Source organism: Eulemur rufifrons, chromosome 12 (assembly GCF_041146395.1).
Source record: "Eulemur rufifrons isolate Redbay chromosome 12, OSU_ERuf_1, whole genome shotgun sequence".
Taxonomy (NCBI): domain Eukaryota; kingdom Metazoa; phylum Chordata; class Mammalia; order Primates; family Lemuridae; genus Eulemur; species Eulemur rufifrons.
Genome location: NC_090994.1, coordinates 522,689 through 548,623, shown reverse-complemented (window position 1 = coordinate 548,623; position 25,935 = coordinate 522,689). Strand labels below are relative to the sequence as shown.

The following is a 25,935-nucleotide window of genomic DNA, read 5'->3' as shown; positions in this document are numbered from 1 at the left end:
GAAAATATTCATGAACTAATGATTTTCTTCCCTATGCACAGAGGAAGGACAGCCTCTCAAACTTAGTAATTTCTATTAAATAGCTATCCTAGACTCATTGTACTGCAACTCTGTAACTTGGCAAAAATAAAATGGGATGAAGCTGAGTGAAAAAAATGCATATTCTATTTCATGATGCTGTTTCTCTTCTTCTGACACCTACCTCCTCTGAAATGCATGTGTCTTAATTTAATCATATGAATGTCTTGGGAGTGAGTTGAACCAGCATGGCACAAATTATTGCCATTTACAAACTCAAAAGATTCTTACTATGGAAGAGGAGCCAGAAAAATAAAAAAAATAAAAAAAAAAAAACTACTTAAAGCATGTATATAGTGCAAACACATTGTCTTTTCTCATTTTCTAAAACAGAATAGCACAGACTAGGTAATTTGTAAAGAACAGACATGTATTTGGCTCACAGTTCCGGGGGCGGGAAGTCCCAGCACCTGGCGAGGGTCACCCCACGGTGGGAGGTGTCATCTCATGACCTAATCACCTCTGGAAGGCCACACCTCTTAATAGAGTTACAATGACAACTAAATTTCAACATGAATTTTGTGGAGGACATTCGAACCATCGCACATGTTATTTTATAATGACTTATTTAAAAAGATATGTCTTTAATAAAGACAAATGATGAACTGGATAATCAATTATTGCCCCATTGGGACGACACCGAGGTGCATCTGAGTAACAGGGTTCCAGATTCCATGGTGCTCGTGAGAATCGATGAAGTCACTTTTCTATTGAAAAAAAATAAAATTAAATTTTAATTCTTAACTTTGAATTCCTGAACACTTGATTTGAGTAATATGAAAACCGTTCCACTAGTCTTGATTTTGAAAAACTGTAAAAATCATCTATGACCAGTGGAATGACTACATAAGCAGAATTTATTTTCTTTCAGGAAATTTCAATTTTATGTTTTTCTCACAATTTTCCTTGTGATATTTTCCCCCCCAGAATTAGAATGGGCTCTGTCTTCCTCTAAATGCAAACCTTCACTCTTTGCAGGTCAATCTAGTACTTTGTTAACGTTTTAATGAGAAAAGAGAAACAATTAATAAAGAATGATTTGAAGTAATAAAAATGTATAACTTGTACAACATGAACTGACTTTGATATCTAATAATTAGCGTTCTAGAAAAAGATACATTACATACACCAATGTCTTTTCCTGGAAAAGGTTTCTTCTCATCTATATCTTTCAAATATGAGGGGATACATTATAAAACTTAGATATCTTTTTAATTTAAGGCATGAACTCCTTCCTAATAAGAAGTTAAGAGGGAAGCATCAGTATTTATAATTAATGTACTCAGTTGAGATTCAGCTTCATCCAAAAATGTTTCTGATGATTGAGTCACTCTTCATTAAGATTATATAAATGCAATTTTTGGTATGGTGGTTTGGAAAATAACATAATTAAAAGTACATCCTATATAATTTTAGGCTTAAAATTATACTAGTATTCTGAAAAATCGCATCTGGCCTTAGCGTTGATATTTGCTGGCTAGTTTATTATGTTTTAGTGAATACATTGTTAGTGTAGTCAATATCACCTGCATTGTTTACTGGAGAATGAGGAATACGTCAATCCTATAAACGTGAATCCGGGAATTAATTTAAGTGTGTTTTAATATAAATGGAATTCATTACTATGCATTCATACTCTGATGTTTAATGTAAATTTTTTTCACTCTCAAGAAATGAATACACAGTAGGATCTTGGAACATGTTAAACGGCTGTTTTCAATACTTCCGGCCAGTGGTTTCTGGACTGCTTTGATTTCATTGCGGCCCAGAGCAATTCTGGTTATATATTGCAATGACTCTTTCTTTGCGGTAATAGAATACCCCAAAAAATAGTTATTATTATGGGGCACTTGGGTCTGGAAGATGTTTGTAATTTTAACATATATGCTATAAAGCAGTTACCCGAGCCAAATTTAATTAAAAGTCTAATCACAAGACATTGTAGTAAATTTAGCCTCATTAAGAGTTATATGTAAACATTTCTCTAAGAGACCCAGTGCATGAAATATTCCCGTACTGAGCACAGCCATGATTTATATGACTCTGCATTTTTTGGCATAGGAGACTCATATGACACTGAATATTAAGGCAAATGGAAAAATTTTCCATGTGTGTATAAGACATGTATACAAGTGCACACATATCAAATGGTGTTTATCATGCAATTACTGTGAGCCACACGAGCTGTAGTGTGTATTGTTTAGGGGTATGTACACCCACACACGCATGAAAAATATGAAGATATAATTATGAAGATATGAATGGGAACAGCCTATGGCCACTTCAGAGCGTGGGATGAGAGGGAGCGCAGATGAACCGGTGAAGTGGAGGGAAGAATGGCTTTATGGATAGATTTTATTTTTAGAAAAGCAAATAGGTCAAGGTGTTAGTATCGGTGGTGGTAAGAAAATAAACATCTGCTGTATTCTGTACTACTCTCTATATTGCGTATTTTACATGGGACATTTAAAATACACCACTTCATGCTTTCTGCAGGGTGAAATGCGCATTTTCTTTAAAGATGTAACGTGCAAAATAAAGCGACTGGGATTTGTGTGCAGTTTCTTGTGTGTCATCCACTGTGAATTTATCTCCCTAACAAGGGCCGTGCGATAAGTAGTCGCTTAAAAACTATAAAGCGACTCATTCAGGAAGAGCAGATTTCTGTTGCTGTTTTAGCTAAACTCTTTTATTTCTTTCAATTGCCTTAAACGGGGCAGCAAACACACGGCCGCCTCTGAATGTGAGTGCAGAGTTTTAAGTTGCTCCGGAAAATATCTGTAAGACTAACAGACATGCGTTAAAATGCTACAAAGAAGCGAGCCTTTGCGTTGGTATTTCGAATGATGCATTTTTTTCTGAAAATAAACATTGCTAGACACGAGGACAACCTAAGAGCAGACCGTTTAGATACAAGCAGAAAACCTGCTTTGGGTGCAACCACTCTGCGAGCCGTGGGTGCTGCCACCGGGTGGGCATTGCAGGAGCAACACCGACGTGTGTTCATACTTGAGCCGACTTGGATCAGCTTGAAGCCAAGCTTGGTCAGACCCTCCCTCGGCTTGTGCACCTAGAAAGCTTTGCATGATGAAAGGATCCCGTAGCCTCTAAAGGACTTGTTTTCTCCTTACGTAGATAACTCAGCATCCAGCTCAGCTATCTCTCTGCGTCCCTTTGTGCTATATTCTAATGTGTGCGAGTGAATTAGTTTCTATTTGCTCATCTTTAATTGTCAGATAATACCACGGCACTCTTTGGTGGGGTTTCGTGAGAACGGAATGAGCCTGTGCACATCACGACCTCGTGGCTGGGACACGCTGTCATCGCGAGTAAACGCACCCCCTGTGCTCTCTCCCCGCAGCCTCCACTTCATCGTCTTCGACACGGAGACGGCCCACGACATCCTCAAGGTCTGGGACGGGCCGGTGGACAGCGACATCCTGCTGAAGGAGTGGAGCGGCTCCGCCCTCCCCGAGGACACGCACAGCACCTTCAACTCGCTCACCCTGCAGTTCGACAGCGACTTCTTCATCAGCAAGTCCGGCTTTTCCATCCAGTTCTCAAGTAGGTGGCCCGGCTGGTTTTTCGTTATCTGCACATCACATCTTTTTTTTAAACTTCAGCATCTTACGGGGGTACAGATGTTTAGGTTATGTATGTTGCCTTTGCCCCACCCGAGTCAGAGCTTCAAGCGTGTCCATCCCCCAGAGGGTGCGCACCACACCCATTAGGTGTGAATATACCATCCCCTCCTCCTTCCTCCCATCTGCCTGACACCTGATGAACGTTACTACTAAATGTGCACCTAAGTGTTGGTCAGTTAATACCAATTTGATGGTGAGTATATGTGGTGCTTGTTTTTCCATTATTGTGATACTTCACTTAGTAGAATGGGCTCCAGCTCCATCCAGGATAATACAAGAGGTATTAGTTCACCATTGTTTTTTGTGGCTGAGTAGTACTCCATGGTAAACATATACCACATTTAATTAATGCACTCATGGATTGATGGGCACTTGGGTTGTTTCCACATCTTCGCAATTGTGAATTGTGCTGCTATGCACATTCTGGTTCAGATGTCTTTTTTACAGACTGTCTTTTGCTGGTGGGACTGCGGACTAGTACAACCTCTGTGGAAAGTAGCATGGACATACCCCAAAGAGCTAAAAGTAGAACTGCTGTTGGATCCAGCAATCCCATTACTGGGCATCTACCCACATCAAATCTCTGCTGTAAACATAGAACTCTATTTGTGTTCTTAATTACATCCCTTACGTGGATGTAATTTTTGTTGAGTGCAATTTGAAGTTTGGGAAATGCGTATTGTGGGGGAGAAGAGATTTCTTTTCTCACTCGTCCCTGGGTTTATGGCTGAGGCCATAAACAGAAGGCAGATTAACAAGAGAAAAGTGGAAACAAATGTCTGTGATGAGTTTGTGTGACGTGGGAGCCTTCCGAAATGAACACCCTGGGAGAGAGGAAGAACTAACGGTGTATGTTCAGGGACAGCCGTGCAGAAGGGTGACTAGAGGACCAACAGGTGCGGCCTCACCTTAGCAAGGCTGTTTGCTCAGCCTCCTCTCTAGGCCTCCGTCCCTTTCCTCCGGGTACGGGGAGGGCCCCCCTGGGGTGGAGGTTTGTAATCTGGCTCAGAGGCAGGTCAGGGAATTCTGTTATGGCGCCGCAGGTGAGCAGGGAGAGGGTGAGAGTGGCCATCCTGCTTCTGTGGTTTCCCCAAAAGCCAGAGCTTTATTCCGGAGTAATGTGTCCTGAACCTATCAGTACCAAAGGAATGGTTGGTCTTAGGAGATTCTGTTCATCATAAGATAGGGACAGGCAAGGAATGCGTCAGGTCTCAGTCTGAAATGTCTGTTCTTGGCACGCTCATGGCCGAAGAATGACCAGATGCCTCAAAGTAAGGCAAGCACGAAAATGAGATTATCGAGGAGAGAAAGATAGGATCATAGGACAAGAGCAAGATACACGTTTACAGAGCGCGATACATACGCCACAGGTGACGATCAGACCCACTGTCGCAGCCATGGGAGAGCAAAAGGGAAGGCAAAAAAAGGGGCTGGTTATGGTCCCAGACTGAGACTTTGCTGTGGCTCAGACGTCACCGTGGAAGCACTTTGATTGGACAGTCGCGAGTTGCGAATGGGTTGTTCTACACATGCAGGTTTTTCTAGGTCGATTTCCAGACTCCGTGGTACCTGTGCTGCTTGGCCCGTGGGCTGGAGAGTCCTCTGCGTTCGTTTGCAGCTGGGGCACCAAGTTGATTATCAGATTTGTAGGGTGTTCCCTCCTCCCCCCGGCGTGGCAGTCGCCCAGCAGAGGATTAGGCTGGGGCAGGACCAAGACGGGGGGGCCTGGGACCCTCCCTTGTCCTTCTTCCCAGGTGGGGCAATTGCACCTCGGCTACAGCACCCACTTTCGTACCCAGGAGACCCGAGATCCCTCTCTGTGTACGGAACAGATCTACTTTGTTATGTGAAAAAAAAAATATGGCTTTAAAGGTTTCAATTCATCAGTAAACATCTAAACTTGGGTGCAAGACAGATGTGGGTCTCTAAAAGAATTTAAGACTTATCTTCGGGGCCCTGCTAACCTGGCTCCCGTTCCAGGTTCCCCAGTCGCCCTGGGTGACTCCATGTGGCGCCGTCTCTGGGCCACCAGCCCCAGACGTGCTGGGACTTGTCTACAGACGTGCCCTGCGTTACCCCCGCCCTCGCGCCGGGGTTTCAAGTAGCTAATAGAAAAGAGTGACCTCCGCTGAATTACTAGCGGGAACCCACATTTGCACAGCTGAACTATTATCTCCTGGAGAAAGGTCCCGTCTTAGCTGTCCGGCACATTGTGAATGAACAGTTTCCTAAGAAGGAAGAGTGGAGATATTCGGTTCAACCCCTCAGTGCCCTTCAGACGGCACCGTGTAGAGACGCCACATAATTCCGTAGCACACAAGGTCAGCTATCGTCATAAAACAAGTGGAACTTGCACACAAACACTTTCCGACTCAATTTATCTCTTGGCAGGTCACTGGAAAGCCATATTTAGGATTTACATAAGAAAATTGACTGAGGTCAATTTAATGCTTTAAAAGGTTGCTAATAAAATTGAGGTTATAGTTGGCACAATTTCTTTACCTCTGGTTTCAGTGTGCTTTGAAGCAGTCGTTTGCAAACACGTGCCTATGGAATAGTATTTGTACGTGATGATAAGATTTTCACTGGTCTGTGGCAAAAATATCAAAGTAAGTGCGCTCCCGCTATCCTGCCTCAGGGGGGAAAAAAGTGTCCTTCATTTTACGATTATATCACTTTTGCCTTTTGTTGTGATATAAAATTTCCTTTGTGTTCTGAAATGGTGGCAGGATGTGATGGTTGATTTGTGACTTTTAGTCTTTTATTTGGCAAAACAAAAAGTTAATAAGGTTATGAGGTTGGGCTCATCTTTTTCCCCTTTCCAGTCTATATTCTCCTGGCATATTTTTTATAGGTTTTATGTTTTAGTTATAGGTTCACTGCAAAATTGAGTGGAAGGAATTCACCGTAAAATGGAGAGGAAAGTACAGAGAGTTCCCATATACCCCCCAGCACCACACGCACAGCCTCCCTGGCATCAGCACCCCCAGAGTGGTGGGTTTGTTACGATCTATGAACCTGCATCCACGCACCGTTGTCACCAAAGGGCATGGTTTTGTTAGGGCTCATTTTGCTGTTGTCACCAAAGTGCATGGTATCCTTAGGGCTCATTTTGCTGTTGTCACCAAAGTGCATGGTTTCATTAGGGCTCATTCCTTGGGCTTGGACACGTGCGTGGTGACCTGCGTCCACCACTGCAGTGTCACACAGAGTCCTTGCGCTGCCCTAAACATGCTCTGTGCTCCACCTGTTCACATCCCACAGCAATAGGTATTCAGTCTCCTGCCATGTCCTTTCATGGCTTGAAGGATCATTTCTTTTTAGCACTGAATAATATTCTATTATCGGGACGGACCACAGGTTATTTATCCATTTACTTACTGAAGGACATCCTGCCTGCTTCCAGGTTTGGCAATTATGAATAAACCATAAACATCCGTGTGCAGGATTTTGCACTGGGCGTAGGTTTTCAATTCATCTGGGTAAATACCAAAGAGCAGCTTTGCCGGGTCACGTGGCCAGAGTACACTTGGTTTTATTCCCGGCCTTTTTTATTTTTCCCTTTTTAAAAAACCTGTTGTGGAAACCCAGAAATTTTTCATTTTTCTGTGTTTTCTTTTCATGATTCTTTCTTTTCAGAGGACATCATCGTAATTTGGATTTAAAAAAAAGACCTTTTATTATAATTATTTGAGGAACATAGACATTTTTCTTCTCCTACAATTAATTGATATATTAATGTTCAGGAAGTAATAAATGTGAACACACCCATAAAAGCGCCTATAGAAGTGAAAGTTCCTTAATTTTCTTTCATCCAGTTTTTCATGTGTATTAATTGGAACCATATAAAGTTGTCATTTTTATAGGTTAAAAAACGATTGAATGTTGGCAGTTCCATAAGGTTTAATGGAACCCTTGGATGGGATCCATGCCCCCGGCCCTGCTAGTGAACGAATCCCCAAGTCACACTTGGGGAAATATCATTTCAGGGGAGAGAACAGAATGTTGACTCTGAGGCTGTTTTATGGATGATTTTTTGCAAGACTTGTCTTTAAAAGTTTATGGAAAGGAAAAAACAAGATATAAAAAGCATCGCCCAGACTGTGACTCAGGAAATTTGGGTTTCTATCTTGACGTCTTATGATTTGAGACTCACCTTTCGTCTCTGCCGTTATTGCTTTATTTATGAAATGAGATATATATTGGTTTTCAAGGACATTTTCATTTTCCAAGACTCTACCTCCTGCGCCATAAATCTTGCCTCCGCTGCCCAGATCTGCTCTTTTCTCCCTAATCTGCCCCGTGGCTCTGGGGGCAGCCCGTGTGGACCCTGCCGTGGATGGAGTTGGTATGTGCGTAACCTTCACGTCACCGTGAGACGCGGCTTTCTGCGCTAGAAGGATGCACCCTGGGAGCTCACGAGGTCCCCTAACCCCGCCAAGGGTCCACTGTCCTGCCAGCTCCGCGCAGCGTGTAAGACGGGAGGACGTGAACTGACTACTGCAATTATGTTAATTGTAATCAGCCTAACACTTTTCATTAGAGCTTAATTACCACTTAATCATGCATGAAATGCAAGGAAATGGAGTTCAGCTCACAAAACCGACCTTTACTCCAGGGGTTAAGCAAACGTCGGCTGAGCTGTCAGTGGTCCTCGCTGTCGGCTCAGGGAAAGTGGCTTTGCAACAATGTTGCATTCTCAGATTTTGTGAGATTGGTTTCTCCGCAAATAATGGTAGGTGACTTGGCAGCTGCATGACAAGGCTCCCCAATTTACTTTATTGACAGATAAGTTAATAGGCGCATCTTCATTTTTAAAAAGTATTTTGTTGTTTATGACGGGAGAGGTTTTTGGTGCTATCAGTTCCTAAACAGGATGGGACTGTTTTACGGGACAGAACCAGCCCTAACCCGTGGTTGGTGGCCCGAGTTCCTGCACAGAGGCAGCCCCGGAAAAGTGTGGCTGGAACCTTTGCCCCGCGACCCTCTCGGAACCCTCCTCGTGGGCTGGAGGAGAACGTTCCTATGTTCCTATGTTCCTATGATCAACCACTTGGGCACATGGATGACGAACAGCTCAAGGCCACGGGGAGGCGTGTGCAGCTTTCGTCCCTGTGGTCACCTGGACCATGACAGAGATGCAAAGAATGTACGCTGAACTGATGGAAAAGAAGATGCTGGTCTAGGTGAAGTTCTGTGTCGGATTCTGTGGGATGTTAGCATTTTAGCTGGGATCCATTTTCTCTGATGTTAGCAAGATTAATAACAAATGAAAGCACAGAAATGAGACGTGTAAAATGGCACTTTTTCCTATTCTTGTGGATGTTACGTTTAAGTCTTGTCTTCCTCTTCCTGCCCTGGAGATGCAGGTTTCCTGGGAATCGGTCTTAGGACATCTGCTCGACTCTCTGCAATACTCTCCCTCAGCAAATGCATTTCTCCCCCGGCTTGAACAAAGGTCTGTAAGGTTAAAGACCCCAAACGTCTCGATTTCCAGCTCACTCCTGTCCTATGACTTTCTACGATGCCAACTAGATAAGCTCATTTGAACGTCTTGCAGACATCTCGAAAGCATGTCCAAAACTGAACCCGTCTCCACGTCCGGTTGCCAAAGTAGCTGGTCGTGACCTCTGGTAGGATGGTGAGACTGATGTCACCCGCGTGTCTCTGCATCACAGGGGCTGCACCCAAATGGGACCCGACCTCCAGGGCTGTTCAGAGGGTGCAGTTGCATCCACTGATGATGAAAAGCCACGTTGGCAGGGAGAAAACACAAGCCAAGCCCCTGCTTTGGGGGGGGGGGAAACAAACACTTCTCTAGTTTCTAATTTACATTAGAGTAAAATCCTGACTCTGCGACATGACCTCAGATTCGTCCACGTGGGGCTTCTGGCTACTTCTCCGTTCTCACACTCCTTCCACTCTCGGTTCCCGACATGCTTCTCCCCTGTTGTTTTTGAGCCTTCACGTGTGCGGCTCCCTCTGCCTGGAGCTCCCGCCCTGTGCACGGCTCCCAGCTGCTCCGGTTCACGCCAGGGCAGGTGAAGACCCGTCCTGTGAGCAGACTTCCCCTAGCCGGGGAGTAAAGCAGAACCCCTTTCATGGGATCCTCGGGCTTCCCCCTTCGTAACGTTCACCACAAATTATTTTTATAATGTTTTGGCTGTTTCTGACTGTCCTAGTTTGCAGAAGCCGTGGATATTTTGTGCTAATTATTGCATTTAGTGTCTCTCTCTCACACCCGATGCTAGCTAAGATCGTGCCCTTCCTTGTCCTTTCATTGGTTCCTGTGTATGAGCCTGTGTTTGTTTTCTGATTATTTCTTAGTTATTGGTTCTAGTGAGAATGTGAATGCCTTAAGTGAATTAATCGTTATTTTTAATGCCTCTGCTCTGATATTTCACACCCCTTAGGATGGTTCCTATGACAAGAGCAACCACGCAATAGATGTGTGTCGAATTGCATTTTAAAGTGACTTACAGATGTTTCCCCCCAAATAACTCAGGTTCTCACTGAGGCAGTTAGAAACCATTTGAGGTACAGATCCCAGTAATAAACCCGGCAGCATTTAGCGTTATGAGAGAGAATGCAAGCTGTCCAGATGTTAGCAATTCCATCTCTGGGCACAGGAAAATATATGCGAAGATATATTTATTTGTATTACATATAAAATGGTCTTAGGCATAATAAAACTCATTTGAACTATGACAAACTGCATAATAGAAGAGTCCAGTGTATACACACACACATAATATTTATATAATTTTTAGGATAGACAGAGCAGAGCCACTGTTTCTGGCCTGGGGCTTAGCACCATTCTTCCCAGCTGTGTGACCTCAGCGTGTACCGTAAAGTCTATTAGCAATAATTTCCTGTTTATTTAGGTTAGATTAGGACATATATTTTGTTTACTGCCCCACAGCTTGGACGAGGACTGCCCTCAAAGGTGAGGGACACAAAAGCACTTTGATTTCGACGTTTCCTCCCAATATAAGGGATTGTTACTATTTATTCTCAGTTCTAGAGACACATCGACTCAAGGGACGCATTGGGTGATAAATGATTCAGTCTGCAGGTCTCAGATTAGGTTTTTTTCCCTCTCTTTGGCCTCCCAATCACCCCGCTCAATTCAAACTGACAGCAGTAAGATCCTGCTGACACTCGCGTGGCGGACGGCACCTGGGGCGTGAAGCTCCGATTCGGGGACGGGCAGACGGTGCAGGAGTGAGTCTCTCTGTACCGCGCCGGTGCCGTGAGCCAGGTCTCTGCGTCGCCCCAGCCATCTGCGGGTTCCGTGCCACACTGCAATTGCCGGTCGGGCCCTTGCAATTGATGGAGAACAGGTGAATCTGCAGAGGATGTTTAATGAAAAATCCGGTAATTGTTTCCTCACCTCAAGTCGGTGTTGTGTCGATACACAGGTTCTGACTGTTCACACCTGTCGGAAAGCTGGGATCAGTTTGGTGGTTCCCGATGTGAATGAATGTTCAGAAAAGGATCTGTGGGAAATGAGGGTTGAAGTTGTTAATTTGGTTCTCATTTTAGTCATTAAAGAAACTAAAATCTCTTTCACGGAACGAAGGGGCCTTTAGTTTCATGAGGATGCAAACACCAGAAATTTAGGGTGCATTCGAAGTTTAAACAGTATCCTTACTATTAGGTGCCGTGTTCTAAAAATAACTGTACATGGCATGCTATTTTTAAATATCAAAGAACAAGCATACTTGGTTTTCCCATAATGTCTAAACTTCACATGATGTAAGTAAAATTGTTAGAGTTTTTGCGTCTGAGAATTCACAATTCCTTTACTAAAGGGAAGTGAGTTTAGTTCACAGTTCACAGTGCAGTCTTAACTTCATTGGGATCAGTGGCTCAAGTGCCATTGTCAACACTATCATTCTATTATATTTTTGTGTTTTACATCAACTAATTTGAACAACTATATGGTACCGATCTCTCGGAAATATAATTTTATAGCCAAAAAAATTTAAAATATTTATTTGCAATAAATAGAATAATGATTTGCAATTATTACCTACAATGGACATTTATTATATCCCAACTATATTCTCTTTCCAATAATTAATTATAAGGCTCTTTGAGTTCATCTGAAATAAACAAAGATCCAGTGCTACAGTATATAAACACGGGAATCAGAATACAACTACAAAACTTGACTAAGCAGGAGCAAAAGTAAAAGGACATTTCTCACGAAAAGTAAACTATCTGAATTCGAAACTGAAAATTTTGGGGGCAAGGGGATTTATTGTCTAGCTAAATAGCTTAATATCAGTAAGTTTTTTTAATATTTTATGTATTTTATCTTTTAATTTTTTATCTGTAATTTTTATTTTTTTTAGTTTTTAAATTTCAGAATATTATAGGGGTGCAAACATTTTGGTTACATAAATTGCCTTTGCCTCGCCCAAGCCAGAGCTACAAGCCTGCCCATCCCCCATACAGTGCACTCCGCACCCATCAGGTGTGAGTTTACCCACCCCCACCACCCCCCACACCTGCCCGGCACCTGATGAGTGTTACTTCCATGTGGGCACCTTAGTGTTGGTCAGTTAGTACCAATTTGATGGCGAGTACCTGTGGTGCTTGTTTTTCCATTCTTGTGATACTTCAGAGGATGGGCTCTAGTTCCACCCAGGATAATACAAGAGGTGCTGGATCATCCTTGTTTTTTATGGCTGAGTAGAACTCCGTGGTAGACATAGACCACATTTTATTAGTCCACTCATGTATTGATGGGCACTTTGGTTGTTTCCACACCTTTGCGGTTATGAACTGTAGCGTGCATTCCTTTTCATTGCTTCACAGTGATCCGTGGGGTGGATGCACCAGCTTTCTTAATCCTTCACTCACGGCGGGACCTCTTTGTTACTTCCAGCTTGGGACTCATGGGAGTTAAGCTGCCATAAACAGTCATGAACAGACTTTCATGGGAACATAAGTTTTTATTTCTCTGGGATAAATGCCCAAGAATGCAATTGCTGAGTTGTGTTAAGTTTTTAACCGCCAAAATTTTTTTCAGAATGGCTGTGCTGTTTTTTTACATTCTCACCGACAATGCATACGTGATTCTGGTTTTCTGCATCTTCACTAATATTTGATATTTCTATGTATAACATAAAATTGTCTATAATACTTGTAGTAGCTAGAAAAAAATATTATTTTTATGTTAGCTGCATAATAAGTATGCAGCGATATCTCTTTGCATTTCCCTAATGGCTAACGATTTTGAGCATCTTTTCATGTGCTTATTTTCCATCTGCGTATCCTCTTCAGTGAAATGTTTTTTCATGTCTTTTGCCCCATTTTCTGATTGGAGTTTCTGTTTTTGTTTTACTTTTGAGTCCTGAGCATTCTTTGTATATTTAAGGTGCTAGTCTGTTCTCAGATATGTGGTTGTCAAGCATTTTGCCCCAGTCTGTAGCTGGTCTTTGCTTGCTCTAAACAGCAAAAGTTTTTCAATTTTGATGAAGTCTGATGTATCATTTTTTGCTGTTATGGGTCGTGCTTTTGTTGCCTTGTCTAAGAACTCCTTGCCTAGTTCTAAATCCTGAAGATTTTCTTGTATATGTTTTTCTAAAAAAGTTTTGCAGTTTTACCTTTGGTATATGAAACCATGATCCCTGTTGAGTTAGGTCGAGGGGTTCTGTTTTTGTTTTGTTTTGTCCAATACTCTAGCACCGTGCACTACTGCTGAAGACACAGAGGCGGAGAATTGTGAAAAGTCTTTCTTTCCCTGAGCACCGGAGCTGTCATCAGCCTCTGCTCTTCGAAGGGGAGGAGGGTCTCGGTGGACTCAGTGTCTGTAGGTACTGAAGCACTTGCACATTTTCAGAAATGTGAGGAAGAATGTTTATACCTAATTAGGTGGAACTTTATTGAATTCAGATCCACCTTGTTTCTTTTAGACTCTGGGCTTGAGCCGATGCACATCAGTGGGTGTGAAGGTTCCTCTGTCTGTGTGTTTTCTAAACTTTCTCAGCCAAAAAGCGCTGATGTGCATTTAATAAAACTCCACCTGCTGATTCACATCTATCCTGCGAGACACAAAGGCAATGAGCCTTAGGAAGCAGACTGTCCTGACTGGTGCTAGAATCTAACCCGAAACAGCCACTTCTCTGAGAAAATGATCACTTGGTCATAAGCATAGAGATGTGAATTCAGGATGAGGACCCAGATAATAAACCACGTTTTCAATTTTCTTTATTCAAAAACAAGAGGATTGGCCGGGCGCGGTGGCTCACGCCTGTAATCCTAGCACTCTGGGAGGCCGAGGTGGACAGATCGTTTGAGCTCAGGAGTTCAAGACCAGCCTGAGCAAGAGCGAGACCCCATCTCTACTAAAAATAGAAAGAAATGATATGGACAGCTAAAAATATATATATAAAAAAAATTAGCCGGGCATGGTGGTGCATGCCTGTAGTCCCAGCTACTCGGGAGGCTGAGGCAGGAGGATCCCTTGAGCTCAGGAGTTTGAGGTTGCTGTGAGCTAGGCTGACGCCACGGCACTCACTCTAGCCTGGGCAACAGAGTGAGACTCTGTCTCAAAAAAAAAAAAAACAAAAAAAAAAAACAAGAGGATTTAGGGTGACTTACTAGAGCACAATGCAAAAAAAAAAAAAAAAAAAAAAAAAAAAAAAAAAACCCACAAAATACAAAATAAAATTTAAAAAGAAAGAAAAAAACAGGGTTAATGAGAAAGAGTTATGTAAAGAAAATGACATATAAATGCAAAGAATTACAATGTAAGCACTGCTCTGTGCCAGGACCAGCATATCTTTTCTGTAAAAAGCCAGACAGGAGCCACTTTAGGCTCTGGGAGCCTGTGGTCGCACTGGGCTGACTCAGCTCCGCGCTCTCCTGCAAAACCAGCGCAGACGACACAAACGTGAGAGGCCGAGGCTCTGTTCCAGCAAAACTTTATGAACCACTGAGATTTGGATTTTATGTGCCATAAAATAACATTCTTTTATTGATCCTTTTTAACCGTTTGAAAATGCCAAGCTATTCTTAGCTTTCAAACTATAAAAACAGGTAGCGGATCAGACGTTTGCCAAATTCTGTCACACCAGTAAAAGCAAAATCCGTGCCTGAGTGCTCTGATATTTGCATTAGTCTCACCGATTCAGTACATTTGAGGATAGAATCTCAATGGGTAGAATCTCCAAATCTTCTCCCAACCCAGAAAACCTCTGCACAAAGGCAGAAGAGAAGGAAAAACTTGCATCATTGAATTAACACTCAGACTGTGCTGTGCGTCGCAGGCAGCCCAGTAGGAAATCGCCAAAGGAACAGAAACCGCCCCTTTCAGACTCCAGCGGGTGAGACCCCGGCTTGGGAGACCCTGCAACGAGCACTGTTTCTCACGCACATTCGTCCAGGTTCACCCATAATTGCAGCAGCTAATTGGAAGGGGTGGGCTCCTGTGGTCTCTCGGAAACCAGGAGGTCTTATCACCCCGGTTCCAGCACGCAGAACAAGGACCCTAACACGCTGCCCCTGCCCCAAAAACAGAGGAAAAAAGGAAAATGTGTGTCACAAAGGCCTCAGCAGCCTCCCCGCCTAATAAGCAGCCCATTATGCTTTCTAACCTCACTTCAGACATAGTAGCTTTGCTTCATGTGTAGAACGATGAAGGTTGTGTATCTCGTGCGGGTTGTGACTTGAGTATTGGGTGTAACTACTTCTGTATTTGATATGTGTGGATGCTGCTTTGTGTATTTTCCTACAGACATGAGAAGTGTGTCTGCTGAAGCAAGCTGCATAGGTACAATACACAGATGTTTACATCTATGAGCAAATAACTCAGTCAGCAAATGTATTTTTAAATGTTATTTAAGAAACACATCAAGAGGACGTTATGCATTTAATAGGATGTGTGTGGCCCGTATCCTTAATTTTTGTTTTAGCAAAATAGAAAAAGAACATAACTTTATGTATAATTTAAAAACATATATCTCAGCGTCCCCAGCATCAAAACTGTCTAATTAGACAGAGACTGGCATCGTGGCAGCTTCCTGTCCTCCAACACTGTCCGTACCGCAGGAGAGAGGGTCAGACACCCCCCTTACCGGAGCAGAGCGTGTGTTTAGGTTGCTCAAGCGATGGGTGGGTCTGGGATCAGCCGGACGGGGAGCGCGGATGTTCCCTCAGATACTCACGGGCTGTGGAAAGTGCCTCTGTGAGCTGAAATATTCAGGGAGCCCCTGGGGAGATTGAAAAACACCGTATCCATCACCTGGGGAGCAGCACTGCCTTTCTCTAAGGTAGCGCAGGGATAAGACTGATGCGACTAAAAATATTGTTTTCCTTTTTTATGGCAAGAAACTAGAAGGCTTCAGAGTCCCCAGAATCCCATTTGCAGAAAAAAAACATTTAAGAGAAGAGGGAGTGAAACGTATGTGGTGGCACATACAAGAATACGGTCATAAGAGAGATGAGAACCTGCCCCACGGAGGACTCCGTGCCGGCCCTGCAGGAGAAAGGCGACCTCTGACCCGAGCAAGGTCCCCGGGAGGGGCTTTCGCGGCAGCCTGGACTGGGCGCCCCGCCCTCACCTGGGAACCTCTTCCCACCGCTCACACCTAGAGGAGAATAAATTAAATTTATTTCAAAGCCCCAACTGATGGGTTTCCCGCTGCATATTTAAAATTGTTTCCCTTTTCCTTCCTTGAGCCTTCGGGTTGCTGTTTTAATCCAGTCTGGATAACCCTGGGAACTTCTTATCTGTAATTCTAGAAGGAAAGAGTAAAGGTTAGGGGTTCATTTCAGTCTGAGGAAGCCTTCGTGGTTGACGTACTGATCATCTCGAGCGGCTTTTGTCGATTCGCGAGCGGACGTGGACATAGCTCTGAGCACGTGGGGAAGTCTCACCGCAATTCTCATTTCTTATTAGACACACGCTTCGGCTAGTTACATAGATGCAGTGTTTCTGTTTATTATACAACGTGAACTTCATGAACACCTAGCTCTTTACTTGTACACTCTGTTATTGTTATTTAGATGTTCCAAATGAAAATCTGGTTTAGAAATAGGAAAGGCACTTTCAAAAATGAATAAAACTCTATACCATTAAAAGATGTATAACCACTAGTGCAAGCCAGTGTCTCTACTGATCATCTATGGATCTTTATTTTGAAGGATTTTAAGAGGTTTTCTGGCGAAAATGTGCTCTACAATTACATAGATGTAGGATGTGCCGGATTAAACAATGATTTAAAAAAAGTTTCTTTACCATACGTAAGACAGCTCTGAGCCCTTAATCCCTAATGCACGATGGAAATCTCCGAGAGGGATGTAGAGCTCATGGGATTTGCGGATCTCACTGGAAATAGCCTATTAACTCCCAGAAAAGTGTCTCAGAACCTTGTCTTTACAAGGCTGATGTATCTGATATGTCTGTTGAAATGCTTATTCATGCACCAAATCTGCGCTTTTGTGTAAAGCTTCTTTATTGGGTTTCAAGTATCTTGGCTTTTCATAAATATTGAATAAAAGATTGGGACAGAGAAATAGTAAAAACATGTTATGGCTTTTAAAATTGCAATGAGACTCTCATCCACAATCTCCTGCCTTCTAGACTTTTGTTTTTAAGTTAGTGTAATACGGTATAATATTCATTTTATTATATAAATAGTGCTATGTTTACTACAAATATCACTTTATCATAACTATTTTAAACTCTATGCTTACTTTAAAACATCATTTCACTTCTGTATAAACTGGTGGAAATTATCACTTGGACATTAATACTTAATCGCACCTGTGACCACTTGCTTGAGGAAAGGATGAAATTTCCTTGGAGGATGTGACATTCAGTCTAGTGTGCAAGATTAAACATATAAAAGAATTGGCTCATGATTATTTTTCTGAAGCCCTGAGAAATCTCAGCAAGGGCAGAACACAGGTAGATCATTTTATGGTTCTTATTGTGTTATAGATACCCATTTGTGTATATTTCAATACATCAATGCATCATAAAAACCAAATGGAGAAAAATAGTGAGTGACTGAGACAGCGTCTGCCTTCAATTAGCTTAGAGAATCGCAAGAGAAAGGCAAGTTAGCAGGTTTTCACTCTTCATCTTCACAAGAGACTTCATAACTTAGATATTAATCTCATTTTTACTGATTGGTTAGCTGAAGATCAGTAAGCTTTAAGTGACTAATGATTAAGTAGTAATTAAGTACTAATGGGACTGGAAGCAGGTCTGCCCAACTATGGCTCCTTGATGTTTGTACCATGTGATGCTTTCCGACAGGGCTTTGATCCTGGAATCTGCACAGCGTAACACTTCCTTTTGTCCTGAGCTGTTTGTTCGTTGCCTCCCCTATTAGGTTAAAAATCCCTCAATACCTCAGAGCAGGTCTTGTTCCTTTTTTGCATCTCTTACCTCTTTATTTAAATGGTTTTCATTTATCTAGCCACATGTGTGTATAAAATAGTGCTCCAGAATTTATAAAACAAAACAACAAAAAATTCACACCTACTCCTTACCTTCAGTCTGCGAGCGGTAGGATGGCCAGGGTGATGCTGTGTGTACGGGGCCATGTGCTCGTCCTCCTCTGTGTGTCTCACGGGACGTGGCGTTGTAGACACGGAGCCCTTCACAGAGCAGCGGTGCAGAGGAAGAGAGAGCTCAGGATTCCAGCCGAACGTGCAAATGGAAAGAAAAAAAAAAAAGACCCCTAAGCTTTAGATCTTCCTAAGTTATAGTATAACACAGAACAGTTATAGACATTGGAGAAAATAACCACTATTTCTTGAGGCCATTCCATTTCAGCGTGACGGTGGGGTGTAGAACTCTGGTCAAAGTTCTGGGCTTAAAGGAGTCTTCACTGATGGGGACAGGCAGGGTTGGTGGCCACGTGGTTTTAGGTCCATTGATAACGAGAAGTTTCACATATGATTGTCAGAGCCGAACTTTACAAGGCTCCAGCACCCTCCAAAAGCTCTCAGACCAGCCTGTTTTGCAGATGCCGGCCTCTGTGCACCTGATTTGAAATTATATATATACACACACATATATATATACACACACACACACACACACACACACACATATATACACACAAAAAGGGGCATCATTTTCAGAGCCTTTTGTTAATATGAGGGTGGCCACATAATTTACTGTCCAGCTTGGAACTTTTGTGAGAGTGAAAGGGGTGAATGTTACCAAGGCAACAGCACCTATGAGACCTGTGGAATCCTCCTTAACGCTGATCAGGCATCCCCTCTGCCTGCTACCGTTAGGCCGTCAACAAAGATTATTTGTTCCTCTTGGAAGGGAATGCTTCCTATTTTATTTTACTCAAAGTTCCTTGAGATTGGTGTACTTTTCAATCATTTTAACTTGTAGTATGTAGTTTCATTAAAATATTGTTAAAGAGAAAATCAGAAGACGACGTCTGTGTATGTGTGTAGACTAAGTATAACGTGATACAATGACTTGATATAGTCCATAACTAGTTGTATTGTCAGTAAGATTTTGCTAGAATTTATTCAATGTAAGCATAATAAAGATGCATGTTATTTAATATATCCCTGGGAAAATAAATTATTTTCTATGTTCATGTGTAGGTAAATGATTTACTATGCCAATGGAGAGCACTTCCATCCACAAGGGTACCTACCCCTACCTGAGGGTAGAAACTGTGTTTTCAGTCATTTGACCTGATACTGTCTTTTCTTTGCAGCCTCCATTGCATCGACCTGCAATGATCCCGGCATGCCCCAAAATGGTACCCGCTACGGAGACAGCCGGGAGGCTGGAGACACCATCACCTTCCAGTGCGACCCTGGGTATCAGCTCCAGGGTCAAGCCAAAATCACCTGTGTGCAGCTGAATAACCGGTTCTTTTGGCAGCCAGACCCTCCTACGTGCATAGGTACCATGCAACAGAAAATTGAATTTTATATTTGGAAATGAATGCATGTTATCACTAAAATTGCTCTATAAATACATTATTTCTTCAGAAATATTTCTCAAAAGTTTCTTAAATGTCCTCTGGCTCTCTGAGACTCTACTGAAATCTTATGGTAAACCTTTAAATTTTATTGTATTAGGTGAAATAAAGGAAGTTGTTTACTTAACGTCCAGTAATCGGCACTTAGCTTACGTTTCCTGTCTTTAACAAACCGTGTATGAATGTGGATCCATCAGACTACCGTAATTTAAAATTCTGGGTAACTCAAAATTCATGACGTTACCATTACTGTTCTCATTTTTAATATAGAAACATGCCCTCAAGCAAAACCTACTCACTAAAAAGTACTTTCTCTTTTTACATATTTTTTCCCTATAATAGTAGTATATTTAAAAATAGAATCCTGGAAACTAGAAATTGCACTGCTTATGTTAAAATGAAGATAAAAGGAGAAACTTGTTTCTGAAATTTATTAAAATTTTATAGTTTGATCTTATAAAAAGCATAAATGGTTTTACAGACTTTGGTTTGAACAGTTGTCTGAGACAATTTATCACAAATATGGTCTCAGGGTAATATATATTTTTATATAAAATAGCAATTACATATAGATTGTCACTTCAATTACATAATTTACCATAAAATTCCTGCTTAGAGTATAACATCTTAATTTTAAAAAGAAACGCTACTAAACTTTATTGTTTTAATGAAGTATCACAGTGTAGTACTTCTTCATAATCTGTTTGAAAAATGTAAGATGTAATTAATCTGTGCAGAGAGAAAATGATAATGAAATGGATGAGCCATTGTGTATTGGGTGACCTTGGGATTTTGTGGTTTAAAGTGATTTTTATTGTCACACACACAGCAGTAGAGAAACTCGCAGTGGTCTTGGAGAGCTATGACACAGGCTCTTGACTTATACAAAGTACTTGTAGTGTTCTGAAGGCAGATGGGTTTGGTAGCTCTGCGTCTCAGCATTCCCTGCCTGGCCAGGGAGCTGGCCGTGTTGATGTAATGTTCTGCGCTGCGTTTACATTCGTGCTCTTGCAGCCTTGGCCACGCCTTTTATTTCAAGCTGAGTCATCAGGAGACTTGGAAGATTTCTGCTTGGTTTTTTTTTTTGTTGGTTTGTTTTTTTAGCTTTTTTTTTTTTTTTTTAAAGTGGAGTGATAACCTATAAATGTGACAATCATTTTAAACCATTGGCCTATTTTGAAGTTAGGAAAGACTTTTTTCCTTCCATTTTGCATGTGTCATAGAGGAATACATTAAAGGGCAATAGGACTAGAGTTTATCTCTTAAAGGCCATTTATCACTTCACATTAATTTAAACACATAATTATAAAATTTGACCCCCTTCCTAGTCCTTTGTTAGTTCCTCTCTTAGTTATCTCATCTTGACCAACAATGAGATAAGCCAGTCCTCACAGAAGACAATACATGAGCCTTCCTGTGTCTTGAATATCAGCTTCAAGGACAAGCTGAAAGCACTTGCAGAAAATTGAGCAATCAATTATTTTGGCTGCCAGACCTGCCTGTACACATAGATACTATGTAACAGGAAAATGGAAACTGTGTATTTGGAAATAAATTAACATTATCTTTTTATTACCTTTTTTCTTTTTTTTAAAGAAATGAGGCTTATGTCCTCTGTAAGGAACTTGCCCTAGTCTGAGCAAGAGCGAGACCCCATCTCTACCAAAAATAGAAAAAATTAGCCAGGCATGGTGATGCACACCTGCAGTCCCAGCTACTCAGGAGGCTGAGGCAGGAGGCTCGCTTGAGCCCAAGAGTTGAGGTTGCTGTGAGCTAGGCTGACACCACGGCACTCTAGCCTGGGCAACAGAGCGAGACCCTGTCTCAAAAAAAAAAAAAAAGAAATAAAGAAAGAAAGAAACTTGCCCATAAGGGCATCAGCTATTTGTGTATTACTACTTACTTAAATTCTGTTCTGAACATTCCATGCACTCTTTAATTTTTTAACCCTTTTTTGTATAATTGTATAAAAAATAATACATGTTTATTGCAGGCATTTTACAAGCCACCACAGTAAAGCAAAAAGAAGAGGGCAAAAGCTGTCATCTTTTTCCCTGGAGGCAATTACAATTAATATAAACAAATATTCGTGTATAAACTTTATAATTATCTTATGACTAATGCATATAATCTATTTTAAAAATGTTTTTAAATGACAGCGTCCTACATGATTATTTTGTAAATTGCCCTCTTACCAGTACATTGTGAATATCTTTTGTGTTATTTTGTATTTTCTGCTGGGTTTCCCTGGCTACATAGTATCTCTTTGGAAGGCAGCTTCGCTCACAACTGCACCACCAACACCATACTTGGTATCTCTTTGTTTCAATCTACCAATATTATTCCACGAGTCTCATTATGGTATAATGAAATTGTCTCAACCTTTCCTCTGGTATGAAGATAGCTACAGTGCACACCCTTGTTGCACAGCACACTGTGATTGTTAATGAATGACGCATTTCTAGGACTTTTAAACATTTTCCAAAACCCTTCCAGAAAGGTGTGAACAGTTTACGTTGCCATCAATCACGTGTGTTTATTTTCCCTGACTTAGAAAAAATAGGACACAACAATTCTTAATCTCATAATTTAAGATGGGCAGAAAGTGATTCCCCGTTTTAATTGGCATTTTAAATTAATAATGAGGTTGAACTGTTTTCCTCTTTTCATATGCTTCTTGGCCCTTTGAATTTGTTCTCTCCTGATTGACCTGCTAAGGTCTTTTTGCATGATTAGCGCATGTTCACCCGTTACCAGCTGTTCTCTGTCTCTCTTTTATACAGTCTCTTAGCCTCTCCCCTGCTGTACGTGGGGACCCATTTTCAGGAGCTTGACACTTGCTGTCGCGTTTTCCTGTGTCCTGCCTCGCTTTCTTACGCTTCCCAAATGACTCTTACCATGGAGTCTCCTCCTTTTGGTTTCTGGCTGAGTCTTAAAGGATTAAGTCTCTAATTCCAAGAAGTGTCCCTCAAAAGTCTCCATTTTTCTTACATAGCCTACAATCACCTTTTCCAGTAAGTCCAAAGTCCAAAGAGCTCTGAGAAGCAAAAATGGACCCTAGTTTGCTGAAACTCATCTGTTGGCGGCGCATCCTAACCTGCAGGGCGGCTATTTGGAGACGACCTGAGCGAAGGGGGTGCATGTTCGAATGCTTTGATGCAGCATCACTGGCGTGTGTCATCGCAGAGCGCTGCCTGTCAGCCTCATGGAGGACGCGGCTGCTATACATGGGGTGGGGCGTAAGGGACTGTGGATTGGTGGGAGTCTGTGGATTTTATCTCTACGTCCGTTCCTTTTGGAGGATTTCTTAGCATCTCAGGGTTACGTTTTCTACTAAATTCTAAATTCTAACCCTATCCAAAATATTTTGCAAGCTCCCTAATTAAAACCTAAGTAAGCTAACAGGAAGAGTCCCACACCAAAAGAGAGAACAAACAAGGCAAGACAGTACTACTTAATTCCACTTTAAGCTTTTAAATAGCCTCATTTAAAAGTTGCCTCCTGGGGTCTGCATGAATAAGACGAGATCTCCTCTTTGTTTATTTCAAATCAATATTTGAATCATATCCTTGAACTCTTCCTGCTGGTAGCACCCTGTAGACAGTGCCCTGAATCTGTCATTTTTCATCTTTCAAAACCCGCATGGAGTAGAATCTTCTAGACCTTCAGGTACCTTCTTTCTCTATATTAACAGCACCTCCCTAATTGGTCCACACTTCCAATGCTCCACGCTGTCAGCATCCTCTGTGTGGTTCTAGGGGCATTGTCCTGCCAGGGCTGATTAGACCATTGTTTCCACATGGTTTATTCAAATAAAACTGCATACTAGGGAAAATAGGGTTTTAATCTTTTTTTCCATGAAAATTATATCATATTATTCTTGAGTATATATCAGTAAGAATTTATTATAAATATTCCCTATCACATTACTCAGAGTTTGCCTGTGTTTAGACTTTGAAGTTAGAACAAAACGTACTGGAATTAGTTATATTTCAGATTATGAAAAATTAACTTTTCAAGAATGTTAAATGAGTATTTAAAGACACATCCATCACTGAAAATTGTAAAGCATGTTTCTTTATCTTCCTTCATCTTATTTACGAAAAAGTCTTTGTTTATGTGTGAGGGAAAAGATCACCAATTAGGACATTTTCTTCTTCAGTTACTTTTTTTCCTAATTGCATATACAATTAACCATGTGAAATAGATATATAGTTTAGAGAAATACTGTGATTTAGTTGGAGTGATATTTTAAAACCACTTTGTGACAAATCATAGTATTTGACACAAAGAACCTTTAAACCCAGCATATTTTTGCGTCTTTCTAAAAATGTGTGTTCTTATGAATTCTGCAGTGTTTTAAAACCTTCCATGTGATGGAAGATTTTAGAGAAATTGTATCTAATAAATGAAACAATCCTAAACACTTTCAGATTCAAATACAAAAATTAGCTTGCCTATTAACCACGTTGTCCTATATAATTACTGCCTTACTAATATAAATGTATTGATGACTATAAAAAACTAAATTTATTACCATATAAACTGCTTCTTTCTAATCATATAGGAAGCATTGTGATCAAATAATATTTTTAAAGCTCAGCCTCATTGATTATGTATCTCTAGATGTCACTTAAACTTTTCATGTTTTGGCATTTTGAAATGTGGGGACGTTAATCCAAGCAGGGAACTGTGGGAACAGGAAATGACATGTTTTCATTCATTCAACAAATATTTCTTAAGTACTTATTCTGATCAAGAAACTGCTTAGGCCGGGCGCGGTGGCTCACGCCTGTAATCCTAGCACTCTGGGAGGCCGAGGTGGGCGGATCATTTGAGCTCAGGAGTTCGAGACCAGCCTGAGCAAGAGCGAGACCCCACCTCTACTAAAAATAGAAAGAAATTATATGGACAGCTAAAAATATATATAGAAAAAATTAGCCGGGCATGGTGGCGCATGCCTGTAGTCCCAGCTACTCGGGAGGCTGAGACAGGAGGATCCCTTGAGCTCAGGAGTTTGAGGTTGCTGTGAGCTAGGCTGACGCCACGGCACTCACTCTAACCTGGGCAACAGAGTGAGACTCTGTCTCAAAAAAAAAAAAAAAAGAAACTGCTTAGCCATTGGGGGCAAAACAATGAACAAAAGATGGAGATGATCATTGTTCCACGTAAAGCGTACATTCAAGAATAAACAAGCATGCACATTGTAAACCTTAAGAACTGGCAAAAGAATCAATGTGACCATACAATGATATTCATGGGGATTTTTCTTCTATCCCTGTTTTTCTGTGTGTGCTTGCTGGTGGATGTGGGGATGAAGTGGTCTGTTCAATTTCTTGGGTAAAATTTAAAGTTAGTGACAGGAAGAACATTTTATTTGTCAGAAGTTCGAAAATCCTTCCTAAAACTGAGGTGGGAGATTATATAAAATTCATTGAACAATTACATGAAAGATGTTCAGATTTCCTGGGTCTTACAGTTTTATCTGGATAATTGATAACTCCACATTTGGTCTCTTCCATGGAATACAATACGGATGAATGAGTTATTTTTTTTTTTATTTTTATTTTTTTTAAGAGTTCTGTGATGTCTCAGTTCATGTTGACTGTCTGGCTGGCGTTCGCTCTCCTAACTTTTTCTCTATAACTCTTGTTCTGTGACAGCTGCTTGTGGCGGGAATCTGACGGGCCCAGCGGGTGTTATTTTGTCACCCAACTACCCACAGCCCTATCCTCCTGGGAAAGAATGTGACTGGAAGATAAAAGTCAACCCAGACTTTGTCATCGCCTTGATATTCAAAAGGTACCTTCTCTTGCGGAATACCTGTTTTCAGGAGGATGTTCAATGCCACACCTAAACACTACTTCATTTATTACTTCATAGAGTCTCTGATTTTACATCTAGGCAAACTCTAGATTTTGCATCTAATAGATATTCAGGCTGCAGAAGGACATGAATGGAAATACGTTAGTATGCTTGGAGCATTCTCCTGGCGTTCAGACACACACAACTGACTTTTCACTACTGTCTACCTCGCACACATGTGCGCCCTGAAAAGCCTTAATTTGCAGAACATGCAAGAAAAGTAATAGAAATATGATGTAGATACACTCTGTCTCATTGCTTGTCAATGTCTCCTATTCCTCTAAATGTGTGGTGGCTAATTCGTTTCCATAGCCCACCCCGACTTTCCCAAGAGTAGAAATGTTAGTATCGTTACCATAGTTATA

General features: G+C 41.4%; 1 protein-coding gene across 1 annotated transcript in view; it reads left to right on the top strand.

Annotated features, from left to right (window-relative positions):
- CSMD1 (CUB and Sushi multiple domains 1) overlaps positions 1–25,935 on the top strand; it is a 1,254,382-nt gene that overhangs the window by 1,074,711 nt on the left and 153,736 nt on the right. Inside the window, exons 26-28 of the mRNA XM_069485062.1 lie at positions 3,440–3,642; positions 19,436–19,627; positions 25,369–25,507. Of these exons, the coding sequence (XP_069341163.1) occupies positions 3,440–3,642; positions 19,436–19,627; positions 25,369–25,507 (534 nt within the window). The remainder of the gene's footprint in view (positions 1–3,439; positions 3,643–19,435; positions 19,628–25,368; positions 25,508–25,935) is intronic.